The sequence below is a fragment of the Misgurnus anguillicaudatus genome, chromosome 11 (assembly GCF_027580225.2).
Source record: "Misgurnus anguillicaudatus chromosome 11, ASM2758022v2, whole genome shotgun sequence".
Taxonomy (NCBI): domain Eukaryota; kingdom Metazoa; phylum Chordata; class Actinopteri; order Cypriniformes; family Cobitidae; genus Misgurnus; species Misgurnus anguillicaudatus.
Genome location: NC_073347.2, coordinates 19,632,265 through 19,656,926, shown reverse-complemented (window position 1 = coordinate 19,656,926; position 24,662 = coordinate 19,632,265). Strand labels below are relative to the sequence as shown.

Here is a 24,662-nt window from a genome sequence, read left to right as displayed (position 1 = left end):
ATGATAGAGGATTTCAGAATGTACTTCAGGTCTCAGTTCTGTGAGTCTTCACACTGTACTGAACTGTTTCAGTTGCATCTTAACCTCACCAGTTCTCTCTGTGACTTACTGTATATTGAGATATTGAGTACAAGACATTCAGTGCATTAAACTGGGGACTCGCTTTGCTTTCTCTGGAGAACCTACTGATTTGGCTGGTGATATTTATTATGTGGCTGTAGACAAAATACAACACAAAGAGGTGCAGTTTAATTTCTACAGGAAATTGGCTCGCCTTTTATTTAACAATGCCCAGGTGAGCATCCCAGCCTGGTATCGCTGTCTCAAATCTCTTCTCACTCTGAATCACCATATCCTGGAGCCAGATTTAGATGAGCTTCTATCAGCTGTGTGGGTTGATGCGGACAACACGGAAATACGTGTTAGGAAAGCCAGTGAAGCACTTGTGTCGGCTGTTTTGCAAACTTGCGGCAAACTCCGACAGCTGCCGAAGCTTTTCGAGGAGTTGCTTGATGTGATCTGTCGGCCAGCGGCGGATGAATTGAGACCAGCGTTGTTGTCCGTCACTATACAGAAATCTCAGAGTCAGTGTTTGCTGGACACCCCTCCAAGTCAAAATCTTGAAATTTGTTGGCTGATTTTAAAAAGGATTCAGTCTTATCTGCTTCCCTGCATGTGAGAACAAATGGGAGATTTGGCCCTGAAAGTTTTTTCCATGAGTTTGCTGCTTAATGCTGTTTTATTCAGTTTTAAGACCCTGGACAACAGCACCCCAGTGCCAATTGCGAAACAAACACAGAATCTGATGGATGAGATGCTGAACGTTGTTACAAACTTGCTGAAACAGTTTGAGGAGAATCTTGTCACAGAAGACAAAATCCAAGACGTGGCCCTTCTTCTTACTCACACATGGGTGGAGGTAGACACCCTCTTCCAGATACACTGTTTCAGATACACATCACAACATGTCACAACTAGTTTAGTGGAGAGAGCCCTGAAGAACGTAGAGGATCATGACTTGAGTCCACTTGTTAAACTACTTCAAAAACTCCTTGCGCTTCACAAGCTGAAGATAAACTTGCTCAAATCATCCACTGTAACATCAGATGAAGATTCAACAAATAGAAAACTGTTAGCCCAATTTATTGTAAGCAGGCATGAGCTTTCAGTACAGCTAAACAACACTGACCAAATCTGGGACCTCCAGCTTTGTAGTATTAACAGCAACACTTACATGCCAGCCCACTGGTTTCTCATAGCCTCAAACTTCCCGTATCTTGCACAAAAAGACATATCGAAATTAGCAGACTTCATGCTTATGTCTTTGCTTGAGAGCTTTCGTGCCTCTGGAAACAATTTGGACAACACTGGGGTCTCTGTTTCCCTAATATCCAGACAATTGCTTGAATCACAAGTTATTTGTGAACTCCCTGAAATGTACTCCGCGTTGATAAAGTGCATCATCAAGGCATTTTTTGCACTGCTTGACCCTTCGCATGTGCACTTGATCAGTCCTTCTTTTTTAAAACCTCGTGCTGAAATAAGTATGGATGTTGAAGATGGAGAAACCAGCGTGACACCTTCTCTAAAGCGTCTGAAATCAATCAGTGAGGAGATTTTAAACTCGATCAAACTGAGATCTTCAGTACCCCTATCAAAAACGCAGATAGGTGGTTTTCTATCACTGCTTAAAGTCACACGTATCCTGAATGGATATGCGATGACCCCTGAGGATTATTCAGAAGTGTTTCTCTGCTTATTCATGATGACTGTTTGTGTCCAGTGTGATGAAAGTGTAGAGCTGTCAGATGCTATTGAATTACTGAGAGAGCTTTTTAGTGTTATGACCGCTCTCCTAATGGTCACAAATTCAATTGCCATCCTTAAAATCATTCATGGTAGCAGTCTCTTAGAGGCAACTATGACATTCCTCTTCACTCGATGCAGCGAGGCCTTTCTCAGGCATGTGGATGGACCCACCTGGTTATCTCTTCTTCAGTCAGTTCAAGACTTCATTCAAAATCTTATCCAGCTCATAATCGACAGAAAAAGCAGCATGTGCATCAATCTGGAGAAATTTACCTTTTTCATGGTTAAAAGTAACAGCGTTGCGGGGGTCCTGTTTGTAGATGCAGAGAAATCAAAGTGGGGGCTCTGCATCTTACAACTCCATCTGGTAACTTTAAGCATGCTCTGCAAAGAATTGATCGTGACACTGGGGAAGAGTAAACAGCTGGATGAGACTCTGACTCATTTATTAGAAATGGCCACATCTGTCATTGAGCCAGCCATTCAGTCTGTACTGATGGGTAAGGGAAGTGGTGTCCTCAGGCAGTCCTTCTCTGTTGAAGTTGTCACTGTCATGCTCAAAAGTGAACTAGGTAGAGTTTGTCACCTGGTTCAGAGGAGCTCCGAGGAGGACGGGCTGGTGAAAATATCTCGTATGTCATTCTACAGGAGCTTTTTCCAGCAGATATTAAAGGAGCTGTGTCCATCAGCACGTCCAATGGACTTCCTTGTTTCCTCCATTAACTATCTTTGTGCATTTTATACATCTGCAAAAAAGAAAAAAGCTGAAGATCTTGGAGAAATCCATGCTGAGATTTTGAGAAGCATCCATGTGTTGCTGTCAGGTGTGTGAACTTTTTAGTACTTTTTGTCATAATTCTCAATCTCACTGGTTCATGTGCCAAGTATAACTACTTTCCAGTGAATTATATCATTAGATGTATCATCTGTTTGAGTTGAATGAACAATGCTTTGTTTGTTTTGTCTATCAGGGTCTCAAATGTCTGTATCAGAGGTGAAGGAGCTGGAGGGAGCAGTAAAGGGGCTGCTTGATAAGCTAATGGATGACTGTACTGAGGAGCAGTTTCATCTGTTACTGATGATGCTTAGAGACGGGCTTGTGGTGTCGAAGGTTGAAGAAGAACATTACAATGTAAGACCATATTTATTAATTTGGGGCTTTAAAGAAAAATACAAACTTCTATCTTATCTAATCTGTCCACTCATATCTGTTTAATAACAATGGTGATTTCATGGTATCCCATTGAAGTTGTCAGATCTTAACTGGCCCGGTTACATGAACTTCCTATCTTAGGTTCTCACAAGAGATCCTGTCTTATACAGTAAGAAAGTGTTATATAGTTAGGGTGTTAATGTTAATCAGCCCGTGGTGGTGTTTATGTTCAGATTTATGTCTTGAAATCGATTTTGAAGGCTTTCTAAGGGTCATATTGACTGATGTCTTGTTTTAAAACTATGTCTTTAACAGGAGATTCTGTCAGCTGTGACTCTAACAAAGCTACTCGCATGCTGTCTGTTTCCAGAGCATTGCTCAAAGGCGTTTTGGCTCATCACTCCACAATTCATATCTTCTTTCATTGTAAGTATTTCAGTAGCTGCTTTCAATTTGTTTTTCCTTTTTTTTGTGATTGAGATTAATAACACATGCATTTCTGTTTGTAGTAGTTTATCTTTATGCCGTTTTTTTAATCTTACCTAAGATGGCACCATAATTATAGCCTGGGTAAAACATCTGCATTAAAGGATGGTAACACTACGTTTTTCCATTCATAAACACAGGCACGTGAAATTTTCTTCAATTCAGCTTTAAAATAGTAAAACAACAATAACAGTGCAAGCACATTGGAATCCATGATGTGTAGATTTAGCATTGTTTTAACTTACACTGAAAAAAATGATTCATTCGATTTACTCAATGTTTTTAAGGTAAGTGGTCGCAATCAATTTATTTAAGCTAGATTTAAAGCCACACCGCGAAACTTTTGTGCCACTAGGGGGCGCTAGACATGTATTTTTAACGTCTAGCGCCCCTAGAGGCCACAAGCGCCGCAGCACTGTCGCAAAGGAAAAGAACTGGCCAACCTTAAAACTAAACTAAAAACTAAACCTTTAAAATGCTAAACGATCAACATTTTGAGGCATCAGGGAGAAACGCAGTCATATTACAACTTTCTGATGAGGAACTCGTGGCAGAAGCCATTTCTCAATCTGAAGGTTGCAGCCTCCGGATGTCGTATTTCTAAGCTGCATACATCATCAAGACTATCTTATTTCAGAATATTAACAATTATAAAGTTGGCTATTATACTTAGTTAATCGTAAATTGTTGCAGTATGCTTATGACTTGCAAATGTTATGCTCAGTTTACCCTAATAAACCAGGCTTGATGACGTATGCAGCCTACATATTTACCCTCCAGAGGCTGCAGCCTTCCAATTGAGAAACGACCAGAAGTATTTCCTTGCCTTTTTCGAAACAAATACCGTTGCATCGTCTCTCTCTCCCTCGCCACCAGGATTTTCCGCAATGGCGCTCGTTTTTCCTCTCTTTTGTGTGAAAATTGTCGCTCCAAATCCAAGTAAACCGATGTGTTTAGGTCTGCCGCTTTGTAATACGTCACGTGAGTGACAGCGGAATGCAGCAAATGAGGAAGAGAGAAAAGAGAAATGCTCGGATCTGATTGGTGAATGAATAGGGTTTGGTTTTACACTGTGTGAGTTTAAGCAAGTTTGACTGCTATAGCATCCTGGATTGTAATGTAAATACCATAGACATAAAAAAAAAGGTAAATTCATGAACACGTGAATGCAGCATCTGAATACAGGGAACTATATGCAAGATAATCGTCGTCATTTATAAAGAAGATCGCATTTATGTATGAATCAAGATCGTGAGTTTATATAAAAAATTGCCTTTAAGGGGAATCGAACCCAGGTCGCCCGAGTCATAGGTCTGTGACACTAACACGATGCCACATAATAGAAGTTGCTCTCTACACTCCTTAAGTAGCCTCCAGCAAAATTCACGTTAAAAAAAATTGTATGGAGGAAGTGACGTATGCCGTAAAGCAGTCGAATTTTGTAGTTTTTTTTGTGCTCTGGTTACTACCTGAAACCCTAAGTTTAAAAGTACGAGTAAAAGCGATACAGACCCCGTCAGGCTATGGTAGACATGTCATTCAACCTATTTAAAGTCGATGTACTATCACAAGGGTCTTGAAAATTTATTCTGAAGGTTGGAAAATTACATGATGTCGCTTTAAACGAAAAAAATAGAAAAACAAAACAAAAACCTTTTGTTTAAATTAAGCTTAAATAAATTGATTGCAACCACTTACCTTAAAAAATTTAGTAAATTGTATTAATCTTTTTTTTTCAGTGTAGAACAGGGTTTCCCAAACTAGGTTTCACGAAGAAGTGCAGGGGGTTCGTGAGTTAATGAAAAACAATTACAATTAATCATAAAATGTACATAAATAGTTACAAAATTAAAACACTTACACAAAAAAGATATTCTGGTTGTTTAATCTGAATGTCACGTGAGTATTACACAACATTATAAAACGGTTAGTTCCAATCCTTGATTCTGATTGGTCAATAGGTGTGCTTTATTCATGATAAAACCCTTCTATGACCGCTTCACCCAACAGTTCTATTTAATATCACTGCGCTCTTAGCAACACCCTTAGCAACACATAAACATATAATGAGACAAAGTTTTAGAACAGTTTGTTGTTTTTATTTGAGCTTTCATGTTATTGTTCGCAGTCAGGGACTATTTTTTCTAGCAGAAGGAAGGCTTTTATTGATTTAACTTCATGAAAGTTGCATTAATATTTGTTTTTACTTTAATATTGTGTAGTAACCGTTTTATAAAAGCAATAAGGTACTCGAGGCAAGTGCTGTATCGTGAATAAGTAACGGCTGAAGGGGTTGCAGGCACTCCGCTTCGCGTCGTGCCTACACTGAAAAAAATGATTCTGTGCCTTAATAAATTTAACTTAAAAGAAATTATTAAATTCTATTAAAAATTTTAAAAAGTAAAAATAACACAAAAAATTTAAGTAATTCTAAAATAACAAATTATTGAGTAAATTTCACTTAATTTTATCATGTAAAATCCACCCCAATTTGTTAAAAGGAAATTTTGTGTTGAAACTACTTGGATTATTTAAGTAAATATAACTAACTAGGCAGTGGGCTTGTACTTCCCAGCATGCTTTGCATGGGACTGCATTTGGAGAGTAAAATTTGAAATTAAACGCTATTTTTGTGTTTTTAACAAAAAAGAAAGACTTTTTAGTGTTTCAGGTTAAATTATCTTTGAGATTTAGAAGAGTTTCTGTTTCTGTTTTGAGTTTTGTGGTTACCATCATTCAGAAGAGTGGTGCTAGACAATAGGTGACATGATGCAAATCATGATGTAAGCAATAACTGTGCTTATGCCAGTACTGAGATCTATTGAGTCTCTTCTTACTTGCTCAACATAATGTGGCAGTTAAATGTGAAAAGTTAAATAGAATAAGAGATTAAAAAAACAATTGGATTATCTTAATTTTAGTATGTAGAAATTAAACCATTAAATTGATTTGTTTGCACATAATTAATTTTAGTGTACTGAACATAAAAAAATTGAGCAAATTCTACTCAAAATAATTATGAATATAATTAGTCTGAAATTACATATAAAATATAAGTACACTCAATTGATAAATTATAAGTACACTCAACTTAAAAAATATATCTGGAGTTAGATAAATTAATTGTGTGCATCTTCTTGTCATAATAAAATTAAGTAAATTCAACATAACATTTTTTTCAGTGTAACAACGCCCTTCAGCCGTTACTTATTCACGATACAGCACAGCCTCTCGTACCTTATTGCTTACATACAATGGGGTGGTTTCCTGGGTTTAGGTTAAGCCAGGACTAGGGCTTAGTTATATTAGCACATTTTTACAAACAAACCATTCAAAAAACAATACTGGTGTGCATCTTTAGACAAAACAATGGCACTGATATATGTAAAGATATGCCAGGACAAGGTGTTTTTAAATTAAGGCATCTCAAACATGCATTTTAGGCTGGGACAGATTAGGATAAGCCCTGTCCGGGAAACCGCCCCAATATGTCAGAAAACTGAGAACTTGTGCAAAATGGACAGATAGGTTTTTTATACCAATAAAAGAATGTCCAATAATGGGTAATGCTAGCTATGTAAAACAGTACTGATAAAAATAACTTGAATAAATAATTTTTTTTGAAGTTAAACATGCATGTGCTTAAATTATTATGGAGGTCAAGGGGGTTCGGCTAACAAAAAGTTTGTTAGAACAAAGTTTGGAAGGAACAAAGTTTGGAAATTATAAAAAAATGACACTAAATATCCAATATTACAATTGATTTCCAGTTTTGCCAATATTTACACACTTAATATTAAAATACAAAATATTAAGTATTAAAATACAAAAATATACCCTTAACATTTTGTCCTTTAACATGTGCAGTGCATGGCTTAGTTTTCCTATGGCTTTATGTCTTGGATTTTTGCACATCACGTAGCTTTGTCTCCGTCATTATTCTCTTATGTACATGTTGGTTTAGCATTAAAATTCATCTGCCTGGTAAAGCCAGGTTTCAAAGTCTTGTCACTGAGCGAAACGCTGTGTGTGTTCCGCTTGTCAGGTTACTTTTATCATTGCACCTTTTTCTCTGTTGCTTGCGGAGATACAGCATTAGAAAGGTTCACATTGCCACCACGACCAAAAGCTTTGTTTATCTGATGTTGCTTACACACACCTAAAATATCTTTAGTGCACAAAAAACAAAAACACAAGCTCTGTAATCTTCACTTTTGACATGAATATTTTATAAAGCTGGTGTCAAGTTTTGCTGTGCAGTTTGAAAGGTGTTATTTTGCTGTATTTGAAGATGGTTGAATGATTGATTTATGTCTCCAAAATGTCAGCCTGGTTTGTCAGAGCAGTGCAATACATACTGTACATAAAGTGTAAAATACCTTATCACATTCTTCACTGATAAAGATGGACTAAGTCCTACCTTTTCTCCAACGCTACTGTAAGACATTCAGAGACAGTCTCTTCTGTAGACATTTATTAACCCACTGGATTAAGTTTACTTTTGATGATGAATTCTTTTTAATAATGAATGTTCGTTATGTGCTTTTTGGAGCTTTAGCATGTTAAGTCCTGTATAGGATACAATGATGGCATTATAATATAAAATTATTCATATCTGTTCAACAAATCTGTGATAGTGTGAGCTTGAAGTCATTTTTTCCTTTACAGTATCCATTTGATAGTCATGAACCAGAGCAAATCCCGAACATTCCCAGTGAATTTCACACATGTCTGTTTTCAGTTTGTGATAAAAGAGTCCAGCAAGCAACCTCCTCTAACCCGTGCACTGACCATACCAACCCTGGAGGCTTTAACCGTCCTGCTCCGTCAGGGTGAAACAAAACTCTCAAATCCACACCATGTTGTTATGGTGCTGGGTGCTCTGCAGTTTGTGCCTCTTGACAGCCATTTGATGGAAGAGTACCATGCTGCTTTTGAGGCCATCCATGAAGTCTTATTTGCAGTTATCTTGTGCTACCCTCAGGTGAGTGCCCAGCAACTTTTAGAGCAAAGCAACACCATGGGAATGGGTTTAATTCCCAGGATACAAATAGATCTATATATACCTTGAATGTGATGTTAGCTGCTCTACATCAAGCATCTGCAAAATTAATAGATTTTAGGTACTATAGCTTTAACCTATTAGGCTCTTTTTTTAAGTTCAATTTTTATATGTGTAGATTTTAATTTGATTCATTGAATAATCCAAAGTCTGTGGATGCAAATACTGTGCCAGCTGCTGCTATTTTTTTTAAGCGGGTTTCTTACTTTTGTTTATAACCTTAAAGGAATATTCCATTTTCTTAAAAGAAAAATCCTGATAATTTATTCACCATGTCATCCAAAATGTTGATGTCTTTCTTTGTTCAGTCGAGAAGAAAGTTTTTTGAGGAAAACATTGCAGGATTTTTCTCATTTTAATGGACTTTAATAGAGACCAACACTTAACACTTAACTCAACACTTAACAGTTTTTTTCAACGGACTTTCAAAGGACTATAAACGATCCCAAACGAGGCATACGGGTATTATCTAGCGAAACGATTGTCATTTTTGACAAGAAAAATAAAAAATAAACTCTTTTAAACCACAATTTTTCGTCTAGGTCCGGTCCAGCGCGTAAATGCGTAGTGATGTAGGGAGGTCATGTGTTACATATATAAAACGCACATTTGCGGACCGTTGTAAACAATAAACTCACACAAAGACATTAATTAGTATCAGTTGACATACAACAACGTAGGAACGGTCCTCTTTCAACACACTTGTAAACACTGGGGCAGAGATTCGCGTTCGTCCTCTGTGACCTCTTGACGTCATGACGTATTGCGTGGGGTCACGCTGGGGCATCACGACTGGATCTAGACGAGAAGTTGTGGTTTAAAAGTGCATATTTTTTATTTTTCTTGTCAAAAATGACAGATAAGACCTAGATAAGACCCTTATGCCTAGTTTGGGATTGTTTATAGTCCTTTAAAACTCTGTTGAAAAAAACTGTTAAGTGTTGAGTTAAGTATTAAATGTTGGGCTCTATTAAAGTCCATTAAAATAAGAAAAATCCTGCTTTGTTTTCCTCAAAAAACATAATTTCTTCTCCACTGAACAAAGAAAGACATTGACATTTTGGATGACATGGTGGTGAGTAAATTATCTGGATTTTTATGGAATATTCCTTTAAGTAGCTTTAGGAAAATGTTTCAATAATGTGGCTTTGAGTGCTTAATTTAAAAAAACACGCCCAAAAATACTGGAGGAAATAAGAATCGCATAGCCTGGATCAAGAAATAAAATCTGTTTTGGTGAACACCGAATAGCTGGATTTTCCAGAGAAATCATGATTTTTTATAGAGGAGTGTAAAAGTAAAATGCTGATGTTTTTTGCTTTTGTCCACCACAGTGGTGGATGTGTTGGTGAATGGGTAACATGGGTAGTTAAAAACAGCTATTTCTAAGATAATAAAAACAATACAGTTCATTTTGTAAGGTCTTTATACACCACTAATAATATAGTTATATGTTCAAGAGATCCTTCTAAAAGGTACACAGTGCACCTTTAATAAGTGTTGAAATTAGCATTTAGTGGTTGCCATGATGAAAGATACTTGCCAGAGGGCAGAAGAATCCACAGAGGAGTCTGATAGGTGAGGAATGCTGGGATTGTACAGTACAGGGCTTCAGTTCTCTGTGTTGCTTTGCCCAGTGAGTCATCCAAGATTTGAGATGCTTATAGGATAAACTAGGATTTGGACTTTGGTACACTTGAATTTATAAAGAAGTGAAAGAACAGCAAAGTCAGGTTAATAGGTGTTACTCAAAGTATAGACATGTTTTTTTAGCGCTTTGTGCTGTATGTCTTCCAGCTAGTTAGCATACTCATATTTAAATAAACCGGTTTTAACAAGAACTTGCGCAAATTACTTTCTAATTAATGCATCAAAGAGTGAAAGTATGGGTTTTACAATTTCTAGCTCATTGATAAACGTTTTAAATCTTGTTTGTGTTAGACTTGAAAATTAAGCTGGGATTTCTCAGCGGTTCAAGAATCACATTTGACACTTAGCTGTGCACCAGTTTTACAAATGTCAATCTGATGTTCACATGTTTGCAGGTGATGCTGAAGGCTTTTCCCATCTTCCTGAATTGCTTTTATCGCCTGGTTTCTTCAGTCATGCATGAAGGCAGACAGAAGGGAGAGACTGACAGAGGTAAGCACGCCCTTCATATGATATTTAAAGGTCCTGTGCTTTTAAAGCTGTTGTGTTTATGGTGCGAAATATAACGTGTTTATGTTTTGTGTGTAAAAAACACAGTATTTTTTACACAATTTACTTATCTCCGTGCTGTTTTCACTGTCTTAAAAATGGGCTGATGTCTTCCTTGTTCTATGAAGTCTCTCCTTCAGAAATAAGTAACGAGTTCTGATTGTGTAGTTTGTTTAGTGTGTTGTGATTCAAAAACAGCTTATCTTAGCAGTGCCGTTTGAGCTTAGCTGGTAACTGGCGTATTCCTGTGGGCGGAGTTCAGTCAAAAACTTTTATATAATAACTTTTACATCATTCCACCAGGAAGTAGAGGGCTGTACCAAACTGGCAGTTCGCTGTAGGCTTTAAAAGGGGAATTCTGTTAAAGAAAATATATCGCCTGGCAGTGAACTTTGAGCTTTATCATTTTACAGGTATTATTTATGCCACGTGGTTCTCAAACTGGGGGCCGCGAGATGGTGCCAGGGGGGTTTATGACATTTTATAACATACATTAATTCAAATCATAAATTCTGTGTAATTAAACCTAAACAAAATAAGGCTACTAACCAACAACACTAATTTGTATACTTTACTATGTTTTGTCTAATCAAAATGTTACATTTTAGAACAAATTTGTAATACATTTTCTTTGGTGGGGGCCGCGAAGGAATGCACCGTACCCAAGGGGGGCCGAAAGCTGAAAAAGTTTGAGAACCACCGATTTATGCTATTATAGCAACATTACACACTAATAAAGTTTGAAAAATGGGATCAGGAAAAATGGGACCTTTAAAAGATGAGTTTCAAGATTTTTTATTATGCAAACTTAGGTTAGATTTAAATATTTACTTAAATGAAGTAGCACTTCTTTAAAACTAAAAAAATTATTTAGCCACCATTTTGTAAATCAGTTCAAATTGAATGTGCCTTTCATGTTGTGATAATTGTTATTATACTGTATAAATGTCAGGGTCATATTTCTTAATCTTCTAGCCATCACTTTGCTGTAACATCATCTTCAAGCAAACTCGTATGCAAACAAACAGATTTAACTTCAAATTCATCCTTTGTCTGCTACTTTTGTTGGCTCTTTGCTGTCTGTCAAAATAAGAACAGAGTGCGTGATGCTGGCAAGCTATTACAGTACATTTGCTGCTTCAGTGATTTTACAGTGTCCTATTCTCAACCAATAATCATTGCGTATCAATGGAGCAAGTTGCCCTGACATCATCTCAAATAAAAATGTTATTTGAGGTATGATTTGTCAAACACCTTTCACGTTTTAGATCATCTTACTGTTATGTACATAAAGCATGAGTTTGATGGCATGAGCATTTCTTCTCACTGCTATATAAAATAGTTATATTACCAAGATTCATATTCATATTTTAACGAGTCATATGCTACACATAAAAAATGTATTTACAATTACATGAGCGGTTGTTCTTCCAGCCTGTGAGAAAGACAAAGATTATCTCCTGAAGTGTGCCATGCTGGTGGAGAGGATGTACACTCATATTGTGTTGCTGAAGATTTGAGTCATGTCTTCATTCATGGTGGCACAGTATGTCAGTGCTCTACAAAGGGTAAGATTGTGTTTAACACTATTTTATAGGTTGTCTATTAAAATGCATGTGACCGATTTATTTCTATAGATTTCTATAGAGCTCAAATGCAAAACCCTCTAAGTGTGTCTTAATGAGTATTTTTTTATTAGGCTCTTATGTTAAGGTTCAGTACTTTTACTTAAAGGGACACTCCACTTTTTTTATATGCTCATTTTCCAGCTCCCCTGGAGTTGAACATTTGATTCTTACAGTTTTGCAATTCATTCAGCTGATCTCTGGGTCTGGCGCTAGCACTTTTAGCATAGCTTAGCACAATCCATTTAATCTGATAAGACCATTAGCATCGCGCTAAAAATAACCGAAGAGTATTAATATTTTTCCTATTTAAAACTTGACTCTTCTGTAGTTACAACGTGCACTAAGACCGACAGAAAATTAAAAGCTGCGATTTTTCTAGGCAGATATGGCTAGGAACTATACTCTCAAACTGGCGTTATAATCAGTGACACTGCTGATGTAACATTGGATGCAGCAGGGGTAGTGATATTAGAAATAATACTGCCCGAAAATATTCCTCTTGGTTACTTTCAATGGCAGGGGACCATTTTCGGGCAGTGCGCAACATCACTACGCCTGCCGCAGCCATGCCACATCAACAAAGTCCCCGATTACTACACCAGAACATGAGTATAGTTCCTAGCCATATTGGCCTAGAAAATCGCAACTTTAAATTTTCTGTTGATCTTAGTACACGATGAAACTACAGAAGAGTCAAGTTTTAAATAAAATATCAAAACTCTTTGGTTATTTTTTAGCGCAATGCTAATGGTCTAATCAGATTCAATGGATTGTGCTAAGGTATGCTAAAAGTGCTAGCGCCAGACCCGGAGATCAGCTGAATGGATTCCAAAACATGCCGTTTAACGGATTCTGTCACCAAAGCAGTATTTCTGAATGGCCTGAGGCCCGGGGTTACGTGGATTTAAAGCAAACATTTGGTGAACGTATAAAATGTGCCGAGAACATTCAGTCAATATCATTATCTCTTTTTTGACGGAGGTGGTGTTTAGTGTCTTTTACATCTAAGAGCTCTTCACATTTTCCCTGTAATTGTTTGTTCTGGTCTGGTGGGACTGCCTCTTTGAAGTTGGTTTTCTCGATTGGGACTAGAATAACTAAATCTGTTTGAAGAATCTTCCCACAGTGTATGTTTGTAGGGTTCTGGGTTTTGTGCTATTTCATACACTCATGGCCATAACACCTTTCATTTGGAAACCAAATAAGAACAGACAAAACAGAGCTTTGTATGGATGTTGTTTCAAAGGATGCAAAAGAGCAACACACATTGCTCAAGGCCATTTAAATGGCGATTGTTTTTGTCAGCTTGCAGTGTAAAATGCGTATGACCTTCTAGATTTTTGCACAAAACAATTTTACATAACACAGATTGCTAAATAATTCCTATCATTGTAAATTTTAACTACAGTTTTCTCTATTATTCTTAGGTGACACTTCAGCCAGAAATCAAAGCACATCTGACAGAGGGAATATATTGTGTACTGGACCGCTGTGTTGAACAGGACATAAAATATTTGAACACCACACTTCAAATGGGAGTTAAGGAAGTGTTCAGTGAACTGTACAGTAGCTACACACACTATCATAAATCTCAAAGGCAAGGGGAAGAAAAGTATACTGTCTAATGTACATTTATATGTAGAAGTGTATCCTTAGCCTCAAACTATCTGTGTAAAAGATCTGTAATTAGTTTTTACTTTCACCTAAATGTACTATGTGAAAGGCATGGCAAGCTTTCATTTATACGTTATTAGAAATATACTATTTTTAGAAATGTTTAAGAAATGTTATTCAGTATTCATACTTTACAATAAAGTTGTATTTGTTAACATTAGTAAATGCACCATGTACTAACATTAATAACTGTATTGGCATAAAAAAAATTGTGTTTATTGTTAGTTAGCTAATGCATTTACTAAGGTAAACAAATACAACCTTACAGAAAAAGGAAACTGAAAAAATTTAGATCTTTTTAAGGACTGGGTGTTTAATACTGCCTCACTTTTTTCCCTTCACAAATAAGAATAAAATTGATCTTGGCAGACATTCAAATGCAATTACAGTTTTTCCTCATGTTAACAAAGTAAGTTTAGTATCTTCTACACTCTAAAAAAAAATGGTGCTATATAGCACCAAAAGTGGTTCTTTGCTCGTAATCATAGAAGAATCGTTTTTAGTGCCATATAGCACTGGTAAAGCACCTGTGTAGAACCACATAGTGCCATGTAGAACCATATTTGGTGCTATAGTGGTGCTATATGGCCCCCATATGGTTCTACACAGGTGCTTCACCGGTGCTATATGGCACTCAAAACGGTTCTTCTATGATTACGAGCAAAGAACCACTTTTGGTGCTATATAGCACCGTTTGTTTTTAGACTGTTACTGCTCTAAATCAGACTTGTTTTAGATAAAGGTAATGTTAGCTTAATGGTTAAATATCTGACTTGACAACTTGATATCTAGAGATGCGTCTCATCCGCCTGAGTTGGTAAAATCCCATCTTGTGATCATGTGTCTGTGCAAGCCAATTAACCTGAGGTTGGTCCATGTGGACTCTATAAAATTAGGATACTGTAAAAGTGTCATTTAAATGACAAATAACCAATTAAAAATGTACCCCAACAGACCTGTGTTGTAAAACAGTGTTAAACATTTATAGAGCAATCACTCTTAAATGCTCTTGTGTGCATCAACCTATTTAGCTGTTCTGCATTATATAACGGCATTGTTTTGATCATTTTGTTCTTAAGGTTATGCACTGGGGGAATTGTGATGCAAAACAGCAGTAACCTCAGATTGGAAAGAGTACTGCAATGTATATTGTACAGATGTATATGCATTGGCTGGTAATGCTCAAAGGTCAAGCAGGGAGAACTGTATATGTCATCATTGTCAAGGCAAGCACAAGGGCAGGATTTCCCTGTAGCACTTACTATAACATCTTAGTGGTTAAGCAGGTGGAGATGATGATTCCTACACATGCAAAAACACACAAGGCTCTTTAAGAAGAAGAAAGCATTCGTTGGCTTTCTTTTTACAGCTGTGCTATGTCTCTCCGGCCCATTGTGGGACTTCCAGGCGTGCTACATCTGCATTTTCTCTTCCTGAATGATGACAGGTCTAGACGCCCCGCTGCAGGTGGGCAACCTCCACAGTGCCCAAGTGTTGCTCATTATCACCTGAGACCGGAGGCTTCTGCCTGCCAGGCTGGATGTTGTAAAAGGCAGAGAAATCAAAGAACAGGATCTTGACTATGGTATCTGGCTTTTTAAATGGCACTGAGCTCTGTGAAGCATGCTGAACTTGTGTGTGCCTGTATGTAAGATGCTGATAAAGCTGTTTCATAACTAGAAACAAGGGAATGGATATAGGTCTGCAGTCATTTGGGGAGCTGAAGTTGTCCTTTGGCACAATGTAGGAAATCTTCCAGAGCTGTACCACCCACTTCCAATTAGTAACAGGAGGATGGGTGTTGCAATGCCCTACAGCTTTTTTGCAAAATTGGATTGAATCCGTATGGAGCTTCCCCAGCTTTCGCCCTGGTCAGCAGAAGTATGTTATAAAGAGGGTGTGCCTACCAGCAAAAAAAGTAGCAAAGACCTATTAGGTCTAGTAAATGCTCAAACGAGGAACCAGAGATACAGCCAACCATCAAGTTTAGGGAAACATACACTTGCTTAAAGAGCAGCTTTATTATTGCTAAAAAACAATGTTATTTTGTGTATTTGTTATAATACAATGTGTTTGTGTGGTTATGGTTAAAAACACATTATTTTCCACATACCATACATTTTTTTTTGTAGCTACAGATTTCACTCTCTTCCTGAAACGCACGGATTTGAAAAGCTTTGTGTCCCTAATTGGCCAGCCAATTGGCTGTACATTGTGATTGGCCTGAATACCTATGATGTAAGCCTGAAACGTAACGCTCCTTACCATGTTTGAAAGATTTGGTTGCCAACAGGAGTTAACTTACAGGCTGTGAGTCCGATCCGGGAAGAATTATGATAATGTCGGTCTTGTCTACATCACCAATCCCAGGAAGTAAACTGTTGCCTACAATCCATGTGTTTGTTGTAGTCCAAGAAAAGAGATGGAAATGATAACTCGCGGCTTTGTTTACTTTGGGGTTTGTACCTTTTATATATCGTTAACATGTACTAATACACACTTACACGCCCAAGGAAATGTAAAAACGTTAATTGGACAATAGGTGCTCTTTAAAAAAAGTAGTAACATTATTGTAGTACTGTTTTAAAATGCATGATAATTTATAAAGGCAGGACATTTAAATCACTAACAAAAGCTTAAACTAGTTCTGTTTACCTTCACAGTGCAGGAATTTCTGTCTGATTTGTTTGCAAGTCTTGTGTGTTTATAATAGAGCTCCAGTGTTATTTTTTCAATTCCATTGCATTTCAGGCATGGATTTTAGTTTATTTTCAAATATATTCAGTTGAACTTGACTTGCTCCTGAAAAATCGCTTTTTTAGGAATTCCGGGGTATTGGCATGTTTGGAAATCTGCACTGCTCAACTGTGACAAGTCGTCATTTGGAATTAAATTGTTTTCGCTATGAGACAACACTGTTATTGTTTTTAATCAAGGTTAAGGTCCTTGTTGACTTTATGATGTTAAAAGTGCATGAAGCCAATTTTGAGAACACTATGTTATTTCCCTATAGACATGAAGCTTTCATAAAAACATAAATTGCTATAGCCACTAAAAGATTTTAGTTTCCATAAACTTCTTGGAAGTTTTACAGTTCTCACCAGGGCATAAAACAGAAATCCTCTTATTCTAAAATTTTTATGTACATTTTTTATTAATACAATGTGTGCTGTTGTAAATCATGAGGACATTTGGACATGGGAATCTAGCACATTTGGGGCGTTTTCCTGGACAGGGCTTAGTCCCAGACTAAAAATGCATGTTTGAGCTGCCTTCATTTAAAAACATCTTGCACTGACATATCTTAACATATATCAATAGCATTGTTTTTATTCTCAAGATCCACACCAGTATTGTTTTTTATTGTAAGATTTTTGTTTTGTTTTTAAAAACTTAAATGTCCTATAATATAACTAAAGCATATAGTCCTAAATTAGTCTAAACCCTGTCTGGGAAACTGCCCCTTAGTGATGCAAGCGCTTTCTTAGTTCCCATCTGTCCCACATTTTGCTGCTAATAGTTGTACCATTTGTTAGGCAGTGTTACGTTGTAAGCACAGTGTAAAGATGTTTAAAATGTCAAGTTTATTAGCAGGAAATGGAGAACCACAGAGTTATAAATAATAACAACCTGATGTGTGGGCGAGTGCTTGGGGCTTTGTTCTTGTGGTTTTGACAGCAGAAAAGTGCTTGTCGATTTCAGTTGCAAAAACATTGCAGTTTTTGGAGGCTGTTATAAGGGGGAGACTTGAAGAGGTATCTTATAAAAGACATGTACAATACAGTCATGAGTTTATGGTGGTTTGTAATACATTTTAATGACAGTGACATGAAGTGTAACTCTCAAAACAGCGGCTAAAGGAGACTTTGGGAACAGATTCATCTTTTAAAATATTGATTGCAAATATTAATATTTCCCATTCAGTCATTAGAGAGGTTATTTTGTATGTCTGTGTCTTGGCACATGTCAAGACCGGACCCGGTCCAAATTGCAGCACTCTATATGTACATCAGTATGCTGTCTGTAGTGCTTGTCACTGTGTGAAAAGTAGGTCATTTAAGAGATTCCATGGAAGCGCAGCAGTGTTTCTGAATAAGTATCTTCTTTAATTTAAGTTATTAGATGTCTCAAGACCTTTTTGGTTCAAAATCAAATTTTAATGTGATCTTTAAAATGGAAGAAGCTTGCTTTTTCCAACTATTTCTACTATCCCTGATGATAGTAATGATTTAAAGCTTTTTTCATAACAGAAAGCAATTTTCGCAGGTTTGCACAGAAGCCCAGAGCACCATTTTGTCACTATTAAAATGTCTGAAATCAGACATTATGGACAGCTATTGCTGGCAGTGGTGGAAATGGCTGAGATTTACCAGGGGATCCCTGGTTGGGGGCATATTTTATACTTTTAAATCTTAGATCGCTGTATTTGTGTAGGAAATTTGCATAGCGTTTGAAGGCTATTACGGATGAAAAAAAATGCAAATCCTGTATAATTTGCAAAAGATCCCAGTCAATTTAAAAATTGACAATTTTCCTGAACCTTTAACCAATATCCACCAAGCGTGAACTGCCATAATCACACAAGTGATTTTAGAAGTGCACATAAACGCATAATGATAAACAGTATAGCCCAGTAAAAAACTGTGAACCTTAACTGTACAAGTATACTGTATTTACTACAGTTCACTTTAGTCAATACTACAGAATACTGTAATATTAGTGCTGGGCAAAGATTAATCGCGATTAATCGCATACAAAATGTACAAGTATACTGTATTTACTACAGTTCACTTTAGTCAATACTACAGAATACTGTAATATTAGTGCTGGGCAAAGATTAATCGCGATTAATCGCATACAAAATAAAAGTGATTATTGGTATAATATATATGAGTGTGTGCTGTGTCTAATTATTATGTATAACTATATACACACACATTCATGTATGTATTTAAGAAACATTTACATGTTTATATATATTTATTTATATTTTTATATAATCTATATTAAATATACATTTAAAAAAAGATATATAAATAAAACAATTCTGAAATGAATATATGAATGTGTGTGTGGTTAAATATACATAATAATTAGACACAGTACACGCACATATATTATGCAAAAAAATCACTTTTATTTTGTATCCGATTAATCGCGATTAATCTTTACCCAGCACTATGTAATATATATTAGTATCTTCAACAAACTACAGTTTACTATAGTAGATAATAAAGTATACTGCAGTATTTTTAATGTGGGACTCAAAGCTGACATTTGAAGAGGGGCATAGTAAAATGTTTAGGTCAGCATTTTATGCATTTATACCACAGGGCTGTTGAATGCTTTATTCTGATTGGCTGAGAAATGTTCTATGGGTGTTTATTATTTTTCTGTAAACCGCACACGTGACCTGTTAAATGTCTTAAAAATAGGCACCAGGGAAATGTTTGAGGTAACCGTGGTATAAGCGAAATATTTGGTCCTTTAAATTATTTGAAAATACTGCACACCCGCGGTGTAACTGCGGTGTAACAGTTTTCGAAACGCTCTCGCGGTACTTTGTTGTCATACCTGAATCGTTGTGCGCAGCACCACATCATAAAGTCGAACACAACGGAGGATTCCTCAGTACATGCTAAACGGTAAATGTCTCCACCCCCAACCCTCTTTCGTCTGCGTCTCTGCGGAGCGTGATTGGATTAAAGTCAGTTACCCTTTCCCCTCTAACCCGGTGATGCTGGCTGTTTCCTGCTTCTTCTTCTGTCCAACCGCCGCTGCTGGTGAATGTGTGCGTTAGTACAGCGCTGTGGACGCAGAGCGTGGACGTCAGTGGCTTTTCACGGCACAAATCCCGAGGCAGCCACTGTATTATCCCATCCAAAATCACAGCAATGCGAAGGAAATCTCGGATATTATTATGTTTCGCCGTGCTCTGGGTTCTAGGCATAGCATATTATTTCTACTCTGGGACAACGCTTAGTCGAAAGGTAGGTTTTTTCTCTTCGTGTTCTTCGTGTTGCCACAGTGAAAACTATAAGTTGTTTGGGGGTGATCGCTCTAATCTTTCGTTTTTTGGATGAATGGGTCAAAAATAATCGATGTACAGCCTGAGATGATAAGAGAAGGCACGTTGTTTAACCAACACTTAGCCAAACTGTTGTGTCCAGCGATGTATTTTGGACACAAAGATAGTGTTATCCCTCCGTGCTGGGATTTTACCACCAGAGTAGTTACCGTATAGCCACGTATGGTTCAACTGAATTCAATGCTTACGATGAACGCAGATGTCGTGATTTATTTCTAAAAATTTGCTTTGAGTGGTTATGGGTCAGTCTAGCGAAAGAGACGTGGACTGGTTACAAACAACCAGTTTCACCGGCGAGTGTATACTGTACACTTTCATGACGCTCAGCCGGTTTAACGTTAACTGTTACATGTCTTCTCTCTGACTAAAAAGTCTTTTCTTCAACATTGGTTTGTATTTGAGTCATAACCCCCTGAAAAACGTATTGTTTGTGCTTGTTTAACTTTTGATGTTTGTATCTATAAATAGCGTTAATAACCACTTGACAGTGCATATTGCACTCTTGGTTTTGAAAGAAAGGTGGTGCACCATGCCACACGTTTTGTCTTTATTAATGTGTATTGGTCAAGATGCTTAGCTCATGTATTTCTCTTTATAAAGTGGCACATTTGTCTTAGGGGTTTCCAGTATTGTCCATCCGTGTCAGTTAGACAGCTCATTTACTTGGTGTGTGTGTGTGAATTTGATATTGCGATCTTATCAGGGCACCGTGAGGTAAATAGTCTGCTGCAGGTTTGAAAATTGCTCCCTTATGGCATTGTGATGGTGTAAGAGTTTAAAACTTTGGCTTTGATGAATTGGTTCACTTTCTGCCAGACTGTAGTCCGGCAAATCCTCTGCTGATGTAGTTTCACGCTTACTTTATCATTTTGACTTCATAATGCATCACAACAGCTTCTTGTGAATCTGTTCGTAAAGCTTCGCCATGTAGTGTGGCATAAGCAAGTGGCACAACAGCTGGTTGGCACTATTTCAGATGCCTTGGGGCAGCTTACACTAAATCTGTTTCTTTGTGCAGAACATTATTATTGGTGCGCTTCCTTTACAGCTTTTTGAGCATCTATATCATTAAATTACCCTTTTTTTGATTAGATACATTAGATACTTGCATTCACAGTTTATTTCTGCCAAAACTATGTTAGTTAAGTGATACATTTTATACCGATGTCAGAGAGTGGGTCTCAGTGAGAAAATAAAGTCCCACAGACAGCAGCCTGGGGACAGCGTTGAAGTGTACAGGTCTGAGTACCTTGGTTACACAAGGGTCCGCTTCAGAATATGTGTAAACTCTTTGTAATTGTACCAAATTGGTTTTGGAGTCATTGCTGCCCTTGGACGGCAGGATAGGAAAGCGGACGGCTTTTATCTCCATCGAGAAATGCGTTTGATCTGATATCCGCTCCACAACACAATTATTGACAGTCTGATTGTTCTGCTCCTGTTGGCAGGATTGTAGTGTGGTGGTGTGATGGGATTGGGACCACCCTGTCGTACAGTCACTTGTTCAAATCAAAGCTTGTTAACATCAGGATAAAGAACGACTGGTTGACAGTTTTGTCCATTTCTCCCAAAGCTGCGTGTGCTTGGATGTGGCGCTTCTTTTTCTGTTTGCTTTGATAACCATGCCAATTAACAGTCGACGTTTGGGTCTGATGACTGTCATACAGATTATCTTATACCAAGCAATGAAAGAGAAGCAGAGAGGCTGTAATTTTATGGTGACTGGAGACTAACTTTCTCATTTTCTGATATTGTTCAGCTAAATGTGACTGTGCAGTGAATTTTAAATGTATGTGCACGTGTGCATTGATGCATGTAAGGCTTATATATAATGCATACATATATTTTGAAATGAAAATGTAAACGAGGATCAGATATGCGCTTCTTAACAAACGTGCATGTTCATAGGTGTCAGTTTCTTTTTCCGCCAGTGGCTGCTCGTCAAAATGTTGACAAACGCTCTGGAATGCTCATGTGCTTTAAAAAGGAAGAGAAAAGTAGTCACATTTTCCACGTGGTTTTAGATGCGAAATGTGAAGCAAATGTGCTTGGCCATTTCGGTGGGTGCCCGAGTTGAGCCCCGGGGCACCTACGGGATCGGCGCTATATATGTGCATGCTGTAGCACTTCCATCTGTAGACAACACTCTGTTCAATTGAGAAAATATTATAACACTGTTATAACACTGAAAATGCGTTTTTTAATGTAAAAAAATGTAAGAGAGAAAAATAATAATTTGGATTAAACTATTTTTATGAATAATTTGCATATTAATTTCTATGGTCCAAACTGTGCTATTGAGTAGGGGCGGGGACTAATTTGTATATTCATATATCTGTGTATACTAAATAATGGAAGGGCATGGATTTCTATTCAAGCTGTTTTAATGCATGAAAAAATTACTGTCACAGAAAAAAATGTTTACATATGCTATTATGATGCTCAAAGTCCAAGACAGCTTGCCCACTGAAGCTAAGCAGGGCTGAGCCTGGTCAGTACTTGGATGGGAGACCACCTGGGAAAACCAGGTTGCTGCTGGTAGAGGTGTTAGTGAGACCAGCAGGGGGTGATGGGGACACTATACTGTCAAAAAAGCACCGTCCTTCGAATGAGAAGTTAAACCGAGGTCCTGACTCTCTGTGGTCATTAAAAATCCCAGGATGTCCTTCGATAAGGAGTAGGGGTGTGCCCCGGCATCCTGGCCAAAACTTGCCCATTGGCCTACTAATCATCCCTCATACTAATTGGCTATATCACTCTATCTCCTCTACACTAATAAGCTAGTGTGTGGTGAGCGTTCTGGGGCAATATGGCCGTCGCATCATCCAGGTGGATGCTGCACATTGGTGGTGGTTGAGGAGATTCCCCCATTCATATGTAAAGCGCTTTGAGTACTGAGAAAAGCGCTATATAAATATAAGGTATTATTATTATATCAAAGATTAAGTGATGAAATTATCGACTACAGGGTGACCTAAGGGAGACCTAAACTAATAGTGAGTGTCTATGAGCTCAGATATACAGTAATGGCAAAAATATTCCAGTACATCAGAAAAATCTTCTTGGAAATGTATATGAGGTTACATATTATCCGCCAAAGGGTAACCTGGCTTTTAAATTTGAAGGGTGATATTTGTAGAGCTCTTTTGCCTTATCTCTTTCCTGAGGTGCTGTCTGCTAAAACTCTTCACAGCTTTAGAAATATGACATTATTTCAGCTCTTTGCCATGGGATGTTTTTCCCTTTGCTTATCTACCTGCTGAGCTTAAAAACAACTCAATATTTTTGGCTGCTTTTAAGTTGGCATCTGGATTCTACAAGATTATGTTTCTCATCTTGTTGAATCATCATCACAGTTTAATTCCACAGACTGGAACAATGCTTTGTTTTAAACAGCAATGATAAACTTACCACACTGCATTTCTCATCCGTCAGGAATCTTATATACAAGTCACATTGCTTTATATGACCTGACCTTTGACAAGAATGTGGTTGTATGTGGGTCCATAAAGGTATTTAAAGACAGTGTGTGTATGAGAAGAAAGTCCTTCGTTATGCACTAAAACTTTGGAAGCAATGGTTAACTGAGTGACCTTGATGGGGCAAAGGTCATTGTGCTCCATTTATGACCATGAAATTCCTCTTTCTCAGACCTCATTTTTTCCCAATGGAGACAAAGGCATATGCTTGACTTTGGTCATGTAATGTTGATCTTGCAAAAATGAGTAGGGCTAGTTTTATAATCCCCTGATGAGTATGCAAGGTAAGATGTGGCTCTGTAGTCTGCCCGGTTTTGCCTTGTTTTGGGCTAAATCTAAAAGATAAGCATTTAATTATGTTTATTGCTAATTGAATTCATTAACACTTTGCTTAGATGAGTCATTGATCCAATTTTAGTGTGACTACTTCAGTATTCTCAATAATTAGTGGCTTTTGTAAAAACTAAAAACTCCATTCAGGCTCCTTATAAAAGTCTTACTTGTTGAATTTTTTATTCAAATAAGTCATTATTATAGAGTAAAATATTCCATTACAGATAACATGGGGCCTATTTTTCAGATTAATTATTGCAGTAATTATTTTTGACAGTTGGTGATTGTGTTGTCATGTCATAACATTTTACTGAAGTATTTGGCAGTGCAGATGATCTGTGATATGTGTTGAGAAGTCTCCTGAGGATTTGTAAAAATCCTGTCCAGTGCTCCCACAACCTCCTGTAAAGGGAGTGAAATATGATAACATTTTAATTCATCTCTGATAAGTGCTTTAGATTGTAACCAGTCTGTCAGAGACGATTTCTCCAAATCTCCCTTAGGTGGGTTTGCATCACTCTGATTTTATGCACATTTTTGAAGTATCGCATAAGATAACTGTACGTACACACCGCCGCAGACTTGAGCTTCCAAAGAAGCTCAGGCTGCCCGGTCAAGGACGCTTGTTGAAAAGTACGGGAAGATTGTTGATGCTTTGGAAGAACATCTATGCTATATTCCGATTGGTTGCTGGCGTTTTGCCGCTGAATCGCGTCATAGCTCATTACCATAAAGTTGAGCTCCTTTAACT

The 24,662-nt window shown here is 37.4% G+C and overlaps 1 protein-coding gene and 1 pseudogene across 2 annotated transcripts in view; both read left to right on the top strand.

Annotated features, from left to right (window-relative positions):
* On the top strand, positions 1 to 14,434 carry LOC129416592 (unhealthy ribosome biogenesis protein 2 homolog; annotated as a pseudogene).
* Positions 14,435 to 19,714: 5,280 nt separating this feature from the next.
* The window catches only part of galnt2 (UDP-N-acetyl-alpha-D-galactosamine:polypeptide N-acetylgalactosaminyltransferase 2), an 80,601-nt gene continuing 75,653 nt past the window's right edge, over positions 19,715 to 24,662 (top strand). The window contains exon 1 of one of the 2 annotated variants that reach the window (XM_055169769.2): positions 19,715 to 20,001. In XM_055169769.2, the coding sequence (XP_055025744.1) occupies positions 19,906 to 20,001 (96 nt within the window). In that variant the 5' untranslated portion in view covers positions 19,715 to 19,905. The remainder of the gene's footprint in view (positions 20,002 to 24,662) is intronic. The other variant, XM_055169770.2, reaches the window with a different exon arrangement.